This window comes from Zingiber officinale, chromosome 6A (genome assembly GCF_018446385.1).
Source record: "Zingiber officinale cultivar Zhangliang chromosome 6A, Zo_v1.1, whole genome shotgun sequence".
Lineage (NCBI taxonomy): Eukaryota > Viridiplantae > Streptophyta > Magnoliopsida > Zingiberales > Zingiberaceae > Zingiber > Zingiber officinale.
Genome location: NC_055997.1, coordinates 69,801,582 through 69,816,579, shown reverse-complemented (window position 1 = coordinate 69,816,579; position 14,998 = coordinate 69,801,582). Strand labels below are relative to the sequence as shown.

Genomic DNA, 14,998 nt, shown 5'->3' with positions numbered 1-14,998 from the left:
TTTGCTTATCTTTTCTTCCACTAGACAACAACCATTACCTTCCAAATCTTAATTTATACTTTATAAATCTCCAAATTAATTGCTTTTGACTTGTCGTAATCATTACGATCAAACCACTCCACAAAAATATATGAACCAATCAACCATCTAAAGATAATGCGTCACTCTTCATGGACAAGGAGACTTATGGGCTAAGAAAACCATTGATTGCTTCATCATCATCTAATCTTTCTTTAATTAAAATAAGTCATAATAGGTCAAATAAGTCATAATGTTCAAGTTCAATTCGGAAGAAAAAAATGACCAATCAACTCAATTATACCTAACAAAAAATTCAATTTGATTTTTTTTTATTGATGCAAATAAATAAAAGAAATAATGAGCAAATGTTGTATTTAATTGGAGAGAAACATATAACAAAGTAACTGTAATAAAAAGGTGAAGTTATCATCCTTCGAGTGGCTCCATACAATTTGAAAAGTGATAAATTATGGAATATTTATTCTAATACAATGGCCTTTGTATGTGGAAGGTTAGGTATCTAATAAAATATTTTTATGCTAGTTAGAAATTAACTTGTTTACTGTAGCAACCGTTCATATAAATACTAATTTACATATAAGCGCTGCAATTACTTGTTATATATTTCTCTCCAATTAAATACAACATATGCTCATGGTTTCTTTTATTTACATGAAGGAGTTCAATTATATTTATTTATGTTAAGATTACATACGAATACCTAATTGTATAAATGAGAAAAATGATCATACAAACACAATTTAAAACTTATTTACTTAGAAATAAATAATAAAATAAAATAAAATAATCTATAGTATTTTATTTATATTTCAAATTTCATTTAAATAGAGTTGTGTTGTATTATTGAAATCCATACAAATATAATATTGCGGCGGCGCGCTGGCTCATCTTCCGTTTACGATGGACCGCGGGACATCTTAAAGTGGAGTGGTCCACCACCTCTCTTTTTCCCATCTCGTGTCTTGTATGATGACGCGCCTCTAAAAAAAAATAAAGCCTGCACCCGAAGCCTTTTTCCTTCTCTTCTCCTTCCACATCGACCACCACTCCACCTCCTTTGGCATCGGAGCCGCTGCCATGACTGACGACGACGGGATGGACGGAGCCTCCGCCTCCTCCTCCTCCGCCAATGAAGCCCTCACCGAGTTCCGGTCGCTGGTGGAGGCCGCCGAGCGCAAGTTCGCTCGCGTCCGCGACCTGCCGTCTTTCGCGCGCGGGGCCCTACACGTACTCCACTTCCGCAAGGTCTTCAAGGCCTACACTCGGCTCTGGCACTTCCAGCAGCAGCGCCGCCTCGAGCTCGTTGCGGGCGGCCTCCGGCGCTGGGAGATCGGCGACGTCGCCTCACGGATCGGGCAGCTCTACTACGGACAGTACCAGCGGACCAGCGAGGTCCGCTTCCTATTCGAGGCCTACGTCTTCTACGAGGCTATCGTGAGCAGGGGATACTTTGAGGCGGCGAGGGCGCCTGCGGCGGCGCCTGATCTCAGGCTGAGGTACAAGGAGCTGAGGTTCCTGGTGCGGTTTCTCATCGTCGCGCTGCTTCTGAACAGGAATGGCGAGGTGAGGCAGCTCGCCGATCGGTTTAAGGCTCTGGTAGAGGAGTCAAAGGCCGCCTTCCCGGTAATTGAAGCTGGGCTATTGTGCTGTTTATTCTCCTTTCCATCGTTTTCCTGTTTGAAATTTTATCCCAATTTCTCAAACAATACTTGTAAGCTTCTTCTTTTGTTAACCAGTTCGGTGTAAACCAATAGTTTACTTTGCTGGATAAATAATATTAGTTCCCTATCGAAATAACCACTAAATTTTTCATCCAATGTGATAATTCAGTACCCTTAAATTCTAAGTATCTGAAAATGGGATCTTGATGTTGCTTTGAAAAAAACTTAATTTTGATTCACAAATGGAAAATTCTCATATTCACATAACTCGTGGAAGGTGGAACCTGCTATCCTCAATTAGTTTTTGCAGAAAGAAAGCTGATAGGCCAATTTAGCACCAATTTTACCATTAAATTTACTTTTAAAAAAAAAAGAAATATGGGTGAATTTAGTATAACAGACGAATTATTTTGTCACGAATCCATTCATCATCATTCACGGAGACAGATGGCTGTGGAAACATAACATTCCACGGATTTTGTTAGCGTAGTGCAAAAACACATCATTCGTACTTTTTAAGTTTCATGTGAAAAATGGTTAGGAAGTTCTAGTAATTACTAGAATTTGCACAGCTGCATATTTCATTGGAATGTGTTATTTGGATTGCTTGATCCCTTCGCACATTAATTTATTTTTTCTCCATTTGATGATCTTTGTTTACTTCTTTTAGCTCTTTAGATGTGTATTCATGGTCTTGTCATGTAAAGAGTTGATTACCCTTTTGAGTATTGCAAGAAATGAGAAACACGGTCATGAAGAGGAAAGCATAAACTTAGAACAAACAATATTGAATACAAGAAGGCATAAATTTTATATTGTTCATCAACAGTTTACCTATGCCTGCAGCTGCCAAAACACAGATCTTATTAGAGTTGGCAGGATAGCAAACGACATAGGGTCACACAAACTCCTTTTGTAAGAGGAATTTAGTGCAGACAAACAGGTCAGGCTGTATAAATGGAATAGGATTGTTTCCTTCCCTCCCCTAGCTTGAGCAATAGCTCTGCATGTTTCCTTTCAACCTTTGATGAAATTTAGACAGAAGAAATAAATGGTATGTCAACATATGTATAACTACTTACAAGGCTGAAAGTGTCTTTCGGCATGTCTTTGTTTTGCTGATATTTTTTGTAGAACATGATCTTGGTTATGAATTGCAAATGTATACATAAGGTTCTTTGCTAATATCTTAATGTTTGGGTAGTAATGGTCATTTTATTATATTTTTAAGATGGTATCAAAGCAAGGTGCAAGGGATGGCATGATTGATTGATTAATAGGGCATAGAGGCAAAATCACCCAAGTGGTTTTCCAATTTGTATTGATGGACCTATTGTCCCATTGTAAGTGGTCTTAGAGCAGGCCTTGCTCTTCACCGATAAGGATGAGTATGGAATTAAACAAGTGGCAGACAATGTGTGACTTCTTATACATTCACTATCAAATCTTGCGACACTGCCAAAGCAAGGTATTATATTTAAGCAAACATTGATAAGAGCTTACACAATTGATTGGTTAATAGGATGAAGAGGTAATCTCACCTGAGTGATTTGACAATTTGTGTTGATGGGCCTATTGCCCCATTACAAGCAGTGTTAGAGCAGGCCTTGCCCTTTGCCAATAAGGTCGAGTGTGGGTTTAGCCAAATGGGCAAACAATGTGTGGTGAGGTTAAGGATAGCTGGACCATGAGTGGTTTCCCATGAGCGCATTGGGCATTGGATGGAGAAAATTTCATACTTTGACTCATTAACTGCCCAAAAGAATGGATAGAGAGCTGCCTTTAGTTCCACTATGGCAAGCAAGTGAAATGATTCATACATCAATCAGGTGAAGGGGTACATCCCATTTAATTGGCTGCTCATTTTGCATTGGTGGATCTGCAGCCTCATGACAACATGCCAATTTTTCTTGGTTATGCTATTTCACCTTGTTATATATCTTAAGAGAGTTACTTTTGGTGAACAATTCACTCAGATTTTTCATTAACTTTTCTGATTATTATTTCCTTTTGTTTGGTTAGATGATGGAATTCAGTTTTGACTATGATACTTCCACATATTCTCTTATATTTGAATGGAATTTTTACTCCCAGGCGATTAACTTTAAAGAATGGAAGCAAGTGGCACAAGAAATTTCCAGATTTTTGAAAGCTGATGCATCTTCTAAAATTTCAAGGCCTATAAGATACAATGTTTTATTTGATGCTCACCCTACCTCTTTCCCATGTATAGCAAGATTTCACTCTACAAGGGTGTTGAGACTGCAAGATGCTATATTGACAAGCTATCACCGGAATGAGGTCTGTAGATTTTTGTGCTTCTCTTGAATGACCATGAGTTTGCGTGAGAACTCACCTTCTTGGGTATTTGATCCTTGCATTGATTTGTTAGAGTTAACATGACATCTTCTCATTTTTTTTACTCAATTTGTATTTTCATGGGGAACTTAGTTGCAAAATGCTTATCAATCTGGCCCATAGTCTCTTCACTTACACATGCAATTTGACTCATTCTTGCAGATCAAGGTTGCAGAGCATACACTCGACACTTTCAGGATGCTGCAATGCTTGGAATGGGAACCCAGTGGATCCTCCTACCAGCTTCTGACAAAGGAACCATGTGAAAATGGTGCTTCCAGTGACCAAAGTGGTGCTTCAGGACTGATTGATATAAACCTAGCTGCTGATATGATGGATCCGGATCTGCCTCCAAATCCCCATAAAGCAGTTATTTACCACCCTTCTGTCTCACATTTGATAGCGGTGAGTGTTAATGTTGTGGCCTTGTGTACTATTAATACTTTTAGCAGTGCTAATGTAGTGACCTTGTGTGCTATTAATATTCTCTTCATGCTCTATTGCGTTATATTTTGTTATCAGATAACAATTGGTCCAGCATTCCAGTTCTTTTATTTTTGTGTTCAGGTGCTGTAATTGTTACCATCTTTTCTAATTATAATACTATTTGTATGAATAATAAGCAATTCAGTTGTTCTATCTTCAAAAGAAGAGGACATAGACATTGTGATTTTTTTTTTCCAAATGTTTGCATCTTTGTTGGAAGAATAGCAAATACTCCCAAATCTAGAGTTATTATTGTTGCATTCATTGTTGTTGTCAACTATTACTCCCAACTATTTAGGGTTGGCTGCAGTTTTATTGTTATTCATTGAACTATATCTATGACATATTCTAAGTGATATTTATACCGTGTGACTTACAGATATTGTCATTCATTGAACTATATCTGTTTAGGGTCGCCCACCTATTGTAGCTCTATAGCAAATATGGTTTGGTCCATGCTAATAGGGTTCAGCCTTTTCTTATGCATGTTGTCAAGCCCTAATGCAGCCTCTAATACTGGTTGTTTTAGTTATTTGTTGCTGCACTTTAATCTTCTTTTATGAGTTCATGTCAGAGTAATATCATAAGAAATCTTGAACATAAAGGAATCAATAATGATGGGGGGTTCAACTCAATTGATCAATATTTACTGCCAGATCTGAGATTATGATTGTAGATTTTCTTTTTGGGCGTGAGTATTGTAAAACCTAAAATTCCTGTGGCTCATTCCAGATACTTAGATTCAATGTGCTCCTATAGGATGGTTAGGTCGCAGTATAAAGGAATTTTTGCGTCGTTGCATTATAAACATGTAAATAAAATTGCTTTTGAGGCTTGTGTTTATGTTAAATAATTTCTAACTATTACCAAAGTGTATGATAAAGGAATCTTAAACAGATATTGGTTGGAGTACTTTAATTTCAATCTACACCTCAAAAGGATGAGATTGTAAATACGGCTCAGCTAAATTCACTGCTATATATATATATACATATATATAAAACAAGGCTATATTGGTGGAATGTCAACTGGATAGCTATTTGAACTCAGCAAGTTGTGACCCTAGGCAGTTTCCAATAATAAATTCAAGGTCAAGGTCTCAAGGAAAGCCGAGCATTGAAGCTAAGAAAAAACAAATATACATATGTTTAACAGATGGACTAGTACTGAACTTGAGGACTGATCAGCCTTTTGAACTGACCTTTATTTTTGGATCAAAATATAAAATATGATGAATTGACATTTATAATAAAAAAATTCCTTTCCAACTAAGTAATGATTTTAAGAAAACTGCACTTCTACCAAGTTCAAAGAGTAGTGAAATTATCAATTTTTGTTCTGCATACCTGAAGGAGCCGACCTCACCTAGTGAGATAATGTTTTGTTGTTATTGTTGTCCTTCTACATACTTGAAGGACATATACTCTAAAATGCATCAATGTTTATGATTTTTTTGCATTCATCTTCCATTTTTAGTTTTTAAAAGCTTGTTATGTGCAGGTAACAGCTACAATATGTGAAGATCTGAATCCAGACAGCATTTTGCTAATCTATCTTTCAGTTTCAGGTTTCTCTCTTGTGCTGCTGGTATCATGTTAATTAAACTTATAAGATCTTTGAATTCTCTTATAACACAAGCAAACTATCTGCAGGAAAACATGATTCCAATGCTATTCAAAAAGATATCCATGGAAAGTCATCAAGCTTCTCAAAAGCCAACTATGCTCCACATGCTTCATGGGAAAGGGACAGCTCATTGTCTCAACCTGCTTCTTCTAATAAGCCAAATTCAATTGCTAATTTAGGACAATATTTATGTTTAGGTTCTCAGGGGGCTGGAGGTATTGTCCATCACATCTTGCATTGAATTAAGTCATAGTTGCTATTTATTAGACTGCACAAGCTTGATCTCCTTTTTTATGGAGTGTGGGACATCCAGTTGTGCAATAATTTAACTATTTTCCTCAGGTTCAAACAATCTTTATCCTGAAGACTTGGTTCCATTTACACGAAAGCCACTTTTTTTGGTCATTGACAGTGACAGTAGCCAAGCATTTAAGGTAGCCTCTTAATTTCCTATGGTTGTGAACAAAGCATAATTCCTATGCTTGTTTGCACATCTTTCCAGATTTATATTTGATAAATTTGACAATTAAACTATTGCAATCCGGGGTAAACCTTATTTGCATTTCTTTTCCCTTTAAAATCGTTTACTTTTGTAGATTGAATTGTCTCTATGGGTTGTTTATTTAAAGTTGAGAATGAATGATATACATATTCTGTGCCACAATAAAGGATCTCCAGCTGCAAGTGACTACTAGTAGAAATTTTTTAATTACCAACAAACTCTCTGTTAAAAGATATTGGGTATATTACACACAAGATGTGGACACAATTGAGATGGAACTGGTTCAATTGTTCAAATTTGAGCAATTCAATATCGACAAGAAGCCATGATATCCCAACTATCTAGGGTAAGTTTAATGGACATTTAGCCTAGGTTTCTCATGAAGTTATATGACTATCCTATTAGTTATGATCAACTCAAGCTCTATGATCATGGTCTCATTTGGTCATTCACCTTTAAATTCTTATCTAACTTTTTATACAATAGAACTATCTTACACCTTACTGATGTAAAGATGAAATAAATAAAACCAGTTTTTCACATTATACTTGGAATTAAGTGTTAGCAATGAATATGGTTGAAAACTTATTGATGAATTGAACGGACGCACAAATGAATAAAGTATCACAACCCCTTAAACATGGAAAAAATAATATAAGAATGACAATCTCTGAGATTTTGTTCAAGGAAAATAATGAATGTTCATAAGGTATACCTTAAAGTCCAAAAATCTAGCTACTTCAGAAAGGAATGACACCTTTATGATGCTCCACATCTCTTCAGTATGTTATGGTCTTTCAAATAAACTGACAAAATTAAGTTCAAAATGTGTACTTTGATTCTGATTTGGGTTCCCGAAAGGAGTAGTGAATATTTTTAATCAGACAAGCACAGTCTTTGTGTTTGTCCTTCAAGTTACATCCTCTCCTGATTTTCATGTGCTTTTTATTAGCAATTGATATAAATGAGGGTGCGCCTTGATTCCATAGTAACTTTGCTTCTTTGCTAAAGTGGTGTCAACAATCACGAAAGTGGTGGAAGTCTTGTGCATTTGACCGCCCACTTCTGATTCAAGCCTAGTTATATTAATTTGGTGGAAGATTCTTAATGGGTTAGGTTTCGTGTATGTGATACCTGGTCTGATCAAATGCTTGTTGGCAAATTTGTAGACTCTTCATGGTGCTGAACGAGGAGAAGCATCCATCTTACTTCTTTCACATGAGAAGCCACTATCAGTATCTGATACTAATTCAACGCTAAGAGGAAGCCAGTTTACCCACTTCCTAACTGCTCCATTGCAAGCATTTTGCCAGTTAGTTGGCCTTTCTCCAGATATTGAAGCTGTAAGATACCTTGGTCTTCATGCTTTGCATCCACCAGAATTTTTTCTCCTGATAGATTTACATTCACTTTCAGGATTTATATAGTGGTGCTGAGAACCTACTTTCCTCTGCTATAGCTGAATGGGAAGTGGCACTCTGTACATCTAATTCCCTTGATCAGGTTTGGGCTCAAGTATTAACTGATCCATTTCTGCGGCGACTCATTATAAGGTATGTGCAACTTCTGTTTTCTGCCAATTTTCAATAGCATTTTCTCAATGAGTAGATTTAAACTCCTTTTTGTCATTTAAAAGAAACAACATCTTAGGTAGCTAGACATGAGTTCTTTGAGTATGCTTTTAGGTCTGTGAAAAACATACTACAGTAGAGTACAGCGAGATGCATCCTCTAAATGAGAGGTTCAATATATACTGCCTGTTTGCTGTCTTGGTAGATCACATATAACCTATTTTTAAGCTGTGTTTACTACAAACGAATCTAAGATCATAAATTTCACTGAATTTTGCTGCTACAAACGTGAGCATTAGCAACTTTTTTTTTATACTTGCTTGCCATTTTATGAACAGGTTCATCTTTTGCCGTGCTGCTCTTTCTCTCTTTTATCCTTCAAGGGACAGTTCAATGCACTTACCTGAATGTCTTCCTAATCTTCCCAAGTCCGTCTCTCCAGAGTCTGCCATAACTCAGATCCATATCCATCTTCTTGCAGAAAGATTCGGTGTTTTAAACTATTTTCACTTCACTGATTCCATCAGGGATTCTGTTCATAGCAGATAAAACTTTATAACCATCTGTAGATAGAACCATAGTACATATCTTCCAATCATTTGTTGATTGTTTTGTGTCTATACCCGGCTACATAAACTCTCGCAGAATTCTTGCAGAGTGAATCATCCACATGATTCTGTATGAGGTTGCAGGTTATTTAGATCATTCTTGAGCAAGTTACAATGAGTTTTGTCGATAATAGCATTGGTGTGTGTTAATTTTTGGCAGTGTATAGACTGTGAACTCATCTGTTATAGCAGTACAGTGGACAAATTTGAGAGTTTTTCAAATTGTAACAACTTGCAATATAAGGCTTATTTTACATGGTTTGATGCATGCTCTCATTGTTTGTGCCTGTCCTGTTGAGTTAATGTTGATAATTTCTTGTTCTGACCCCATGCTATTTATTATAACAACAAAAACAATGCTTTACCTTTGTGTGGTGTGTTGATGTCAAGTTATCTTCACATTATTCATTGTGCCAACATTAAGGGTGGCCTTATTCTTAGTGCAATTGTATGCTGATGATTTATTTGGATGGTTTTGAGATGATGGAGGAGAATTCGGCCTTCTAAAATAGCCATCTTGGTCACATCTTGGAAAAGAAGGCAAAGTTAGGTTTTCCTCCCTCCATAAAGCAAAAAGCCTCCAACTCTTTTCCTTTGCTTGATTTTGATGTTCATGCAATTTACCCTCATGCATGGATTAAAGGAACAAATATTTTGACTACGAGGAAATAGTGTAACGGCATAACGTCTTCTTAATTTCACTGTGAACATTTTCTGATTTATCTTGATGATTGGTATAAATTTGTCAAGGGTTGAATCGATTATTTCAAAAATTAATCAAAATAAATTTAATATTTAGTGCCAACTAACATCTTTAGAAGAGTCCTTCATCCTTATCCCCTATCTGAAGATGAAAAAGGAGAAGCCCGAAAACAAAAAAGTCATACAAGAGGGAAACAAAAAAGTCATACATGGGAAAAAGCCTACACATGATCATTCTTTTATGGGCAACTTCTTCCTAGATCATAGCACATTATTTGACAATCCTGACATAGCCATCATATTCAATTTGATTGCTTCATGAACGTTCCCATTATAATCATTAAGTAGTTTTAATCTATGTACTGATCATTTTTATTATATTGACTAACTTTTTAAAATCTTTTAATAGCTTTTACATCTTCAACTCTTATGCAATTCGTTAATCATAAAATTTACAAAATCTTGTCCATTGAGGTCTGCTTTTTACATCTTCCACTCTACTTATTAAACTGTCCAAACTATAAAAATCTGTTATTAGTCACCACACAGGTTCTAATGAAGTATGAAAATACGAGACCTCTCAGAACAAGTTCGTCTCAGAAACAGCATCAGAATAAAATTTAACAAAATTATTGCAATGGTAGCTCATGAGGATTTTTGCACAGTATTTTCTGAACCTTGAAACCACTTGTGCCTCTTATGCACTTTTAAACTCATAAATTCTCAATGTGTTTCATACATCAACAACTACTTTGCTCTGTGTGAACCTAAATGGAATGGTAACTCATCCTCCTACACAGTTTAAAGATACGTAGCTACGAAAAAGAGCTGTTGGATATTAGATATAGCTTAGTGAAAATCTCCCAAATCTGAACTATTCTTGACATGAAGTAAGGTGTCCTTCATCTTCTCAATCTACATGTAACTCACCGCTGTAAACACACCTAATTTGCATTATTGGCGAGTCATGCTACTGTAAAACCATAAAGGTGCAAACTGATATGAATAGGAGGGTCTCTGGTTATTTACTGAAGAACTACGAAAGAAGAGTTCTGCCTATAACTGTTCTTTCTTCTTAGCATGTCCCCAAATCTCCGAAAAAATGTCTTTTTCTTTTTAGTTGCGGCTGCGTGATCCATATGACTTGCAATTATGTGATCGAAATCGTCCGGATACAACGATCTGTTGTAGTTGGGTATGATAGATGAAGCAGACCTAATTTCAGACATGTTACTGAGAGATGCAGTTAACTGATGTTTCGGCTCTGGAGAGCCTGCTACACCATATGCAGATCCCTTGAGCTTACCGGGTTCTCCGATTGAGTGCCTACGCCCATTTTGAAACCGTTTATTATGCCCACTCCAGCGTTCAGATGAAAATTTTGCCCCCCTTTCAATGACATTGCTATCAATTCCACCAAAATTTGAAGGGGCTACTATCATCGAGTCCATTGTGGATGTTGCAGCAAGCAAGCTCTTCAGTCCCGTAACACTATCAGTTGCTGCTGCTTCACTGACCTTTAAACATTCATATTCTTGCTTTAGTACCTGCAATTTGTTTTCCTTCTCTGATAATTGATCCTTTAGCTGGGAATTCTCTTTCCTAGTGATCTCTTGGGATTCTTTGACGACACTTGCTTCATTTATGGCCTGCTTTAGAATATCCCTCAAATTGGCATTCTCTTCCCTGGCTGTTCTTTGTGACTCGAACAACTTATCGTTCTTTGCCTTCAATTCATTGATCTCCTCTTCAAACATTTTGATACAGTTTATTAAGCTATTCTCTTTCACATTCCAAGCAGCAATAGATTCATCTAATTCACACTTAAGCCTTTCAGATTCTTCCGATGCTGCTTGAAACTTTTCTTCCATGCTTCTTAACGAAGTCTTCAGGCTTTCGGAGTTGGCTCTTACTCTTTCCAACTCAGACTCGGTAACCTTGAATTTTTCTTTCACTTGGTTGGCTTCTGCTGAAACTTCCTTCAGGGCGGATGCCAAACCATCCATCGCCACCTTGCTTTTTTCTTCTGCTTCTGTGCTTAACCTCAGTTCATTCCTCAGTGTTCTAACATCTGCCTCTTCAGTACCTGAATGCAAAACATCACTCCCGAACAAATGCTTCTCAAAGTGCCTAAGGCTTCGGTTACCAAAATTTTTAACTCTCTCAAAGCTTTTGTTTCTCTCTCGCAACGACCTATTCTCAAGTTTGGCCTCTTCCAGCGAGATCTTAATCTGCTCAAGGAGTTTCGTCTGTGATACAAGTGACTCAAGCATTTTTCTCTCCGATTCCTTTGCTTTCTGAACTTCTTTCTCTAGCACCTCCACTTTCGACTCACTCTCACTAGTAATTTTTTGTGACACATTTCTTTTTATATCAGTAAGTTCCTGCATTGCTCTGGCCTTCTCCTCCTTTTCCTTCTCTAGCTCTTCGTGGAGCTTACTTAACTGGTGCTGCAGATCAGAAGATCTTACATTTTGTTTCTAAATAGGAAAATAACAAAACAAAGAAACAAATTGCTAATGAGAACCAATGAATCTCAATGGAAATAGATGCATATTTGTCTCCAAATAAATCTTACAGATGCTGATTGTGCAGCCTTTGTAACAGACCTAATCTTCAATGCTCTTGAATCTGAGGAATCCAACGATGAAGGAGATCCCTTGGTTGATTTGGATCGCGCCAATTTTACACCCGAGCTTGCAAGAGATTCCTTATGTGCCATTGAAAGAGGCAGGAACACATTCAATGCTGCAAATTGGTACTCTTCCAAGTTATCAGAGAGCTCATGTTTTCAATCAAAATAGTGGATAAAGCTCCATAGATTAACCAAAAGAGAATTGAAGAGAAGAGAAGAGAAGAGAAGGTAACTTACAATTATCAGAAAAAGGCAACATACTCTGATCAGAGATAATTCATTTTCATAGAGGGAAAAAATTTCAGGAGGAGACAAATCATTTCAATTTCCTCTTTATATCTGAAATTAATATTTTTTTCGCTTCCTCTTACAATTCCTTTACAATTCTGTGTATCTAAAGAAAGTGGCAGGGACGGGACAAAGGAAGAACTTTGAAGGTGCAAAAAGTATACGAAAGGAATCATCAAAGTAGGAGAACCACCTGAAGAAAGGTAAGCAGATGGAAGAGGTAATAAAAGAGGAGATAAGTTTCAGTTTACACCTCTGATAAGAACCATTGAGAAAAAGACGAAAAATTCCTTCAAAAGAGTTTTTGGAGAATACGTAAGACTGCAAACTTAGGAAAGGAATCAAAGGGAAACAATTGTTTGTAAGTAGACTTGAAACTAGATCGATCCGTCAAAACCAGTGGAAAGATACGAACTTTAGGGTTCCTGGACTTGGAAGACAGCATCTGATCATTCCGCTGGTTTCTCAATCATAGAATCTCGAAGCAGTAACAGAAGCTTAGAAAGAGGAATCTCGCCTCTTCTTAACGAAAGAAACCAAACACGGAATCGAAGAAGAACCCGCGAAGAGCAACAGAAATCGAAGGGAGTATTTACCATTTTGTAGTACAAATCATCGGAAAGTAATCAATCCGATGCGAACTCTGCTAGGGTTCCTGAACTTGGAAGACAGCATACGGAACCCTCCGCCAGTTTCTCAATCACCCAATCTCGAAGCAACAACAACGACAACAGAACCAGAAAGCAGCGGAAAAGACGACGAACTCGTCGTCAGAAAAGTCCGGCGGCTTTACGTCTAAAAAGTTTCGAAAATGGCAACTCGGAAAGGATCGAAAAATCACAAAGTCGAAGAAGAATCCGCGAAGAGGAACAGAAATCAAAGGGAGTGCTTACCACTTTGGTTCTTCGTTCTCCTGTTCTTCTTCCACCGCGACCAGGCGGCGCGATTCGAGGCGAGATTAGGGAGTAAAAGTCTTGACTGGGTCTCAAATTGACGTCGCTGGTGGAATCCGATGGGAAGAAGACAAAGAAGAAGAAGAAGTTTCAAATAGAGTCGCCGCCGTAGGCGATGGCGAGGAAGGAGGCAGAAAAGCGTGCCCCTTCGAGGGAGGACGTGGTCGGATCGGACGGCTGGTGATCGATTTGGAGGAGCCAAACGTCGTTCCCAGCTTTAATGTTTGAACAATTTCACTTTGCCCCTCCTCCCTCCAAAGTTTAACCAATTTTTCATTTTCCCCCGCAGTGTTTTGATACTTTACATTTATCTCGCATTATTTCTACAACTTTTCTACAGCCTGGTTTGGTCCAGTTTAGATTATGCTCGGGTCGATCATGAGTTGGATCGTGTCGATCCTGATGTAAACAGCCCAAGCTCGGATCAAACACCAAACCCTAATATCACAGTTCGATCAGTTTCAAGTTATAAGGTCTACGTACCCCTTAAAGAAGAGGAAAACTATAAAGTGTCAAAAAAAAAAAAATTAAGAGGTCAAGGTCCAAATAGTATAATCATGCAAAGATCAAGGGGTGAAGTATATATATAAAAAATTGTGTGTTAAATAAAAAAATAACAAACTTTGGGGGAGGGGGGGATGAAAATGAAATGTTCTCTAATCTACCGTTATTTGCTGATGTTCGCCTAATATTTCGGTATCCCAAGTTGGAATATTAAAAACAAATTAAATCTGGTTCAAGAATTAATATAAAAACACCTATTTCTAGTATTATTTTCCTTACATTTTCAAGAATCCAAATAAACGTTGAAAAGTGTGTTTTAATAAATTGATTAAATAGTTATCATTGTGGAGACCATCCTCGCATGGAAAGAAATGAGAAATAAATCCACTTATGGTAAAGAATTATGAAATTAAGAGTGCCATTATAAAAATAAAATAATTAAGTTAATTATTATGGTAAAGGATTATGAAATTAAGAACGCCATTCTGAAAATAAATAATTAAGTTAATTATAGTGTAGGGAAAAAAAATGTGAGCAAACTAAACTTTTATAAGGTGGGGTGATGATGACACTTTTCCTTGCTTTAATATTTCATCATGCCTCTGGAATGATATTGTTGGAAAATTGCAGTTTTAAAATCAATATTTTCAGAATAATAAAAATAAATAGTCTTCATATTCGTGATTATTTTTCAGCCTTTTGTTATTTCAAAAAATAATTAATGGAAAAATATAAATATTTGTAATATAATGATATTATATAATAAAACGTTACGACCGGTATAACAATAACCTCTACAAATATGCTAGAAGATAACTGAATGTCCTTACCACTGCACCATAGTCCCGAGATAGCAATAAACTCTTACCGTGCATGATAAAATTATGTTTAATAGACCTAATATGATTTGATCCATTTATGATATTTTACATTAACAGAAAATTGGGACACTCGACTACCTTTTATATCATTCGATATAAGAATTTATTTTACCCCAAGGAAATGCTTAAATCCTCTAATGGATAATTAAAAGATCTAAGATTTGAATCTTATATATAGCGC

At 36.7% G+C, this 14,998-nt stretch overlaps 2 protein-coding genes across 2 annotated transcripts; one reads left to right on the top strand and one right to left on the bottom strand.

The window, feature by feature from the left end:
* Positions 1 to 1,022: 1,022 nt before the first annotated feature.
* On the top strand, positions 1,023 to 9,122 carry LOC121996512 (protein SCAI-like). The gene is made up of 9 exons (XM_042550504.1): positions 1,023 to 1,665; positions 3,798 to 4,004; positions 4,224 to 4,466; positions 6,048 to 6,114; positions 6,200 to 6,388; positions 6,516 to 6,607; positions 7,845 to 8,018; positions 8,092 to 8,228; positions 8,585 to 9,122. Exons 1-9 carry the CDS (start codon positions 1,120 to 1,122, stop codon positions 8,793 to 8,795), a joined length of 1,866 nt encoding a protein of 621 aa, XP_042406438.1. The 5' UTR covers positions 1,023 to 1,119; the 3' UTR covers positions 8,796 to 9,122.
* Positions 9,123 to 10,223: 1,101 nt separating this feature from the next.
* On the bottom strand, positions 10,224 to 13,615 carry LOC121996513 (centrosomal protein of 128 kDa-like). Its single transcript, XM_042550505.1, has 3 exons — positions 13,373 to 13,615; positions 12,135 to 12,304; positions 10,224 to 12,036 (listed from the first exon to the last, which is right to left on the bottom strand). Exons 2-3 carry the CDS (start codon positions 12,276 to 12,278, stop codon positions 10,582 to 10,584), a joined length of 1,599 nt encoding a protein of 532 aa, XP_042406439.1. The 5' UTR covers positions 12,279 to 12,304; positions 13,373 to 13,615; the 3' UTR covers positions 10,224 to 10,581.
* Between the last annotated feature and the right edge of the window lie 1,383 nt (positions 13,616 to 14,998).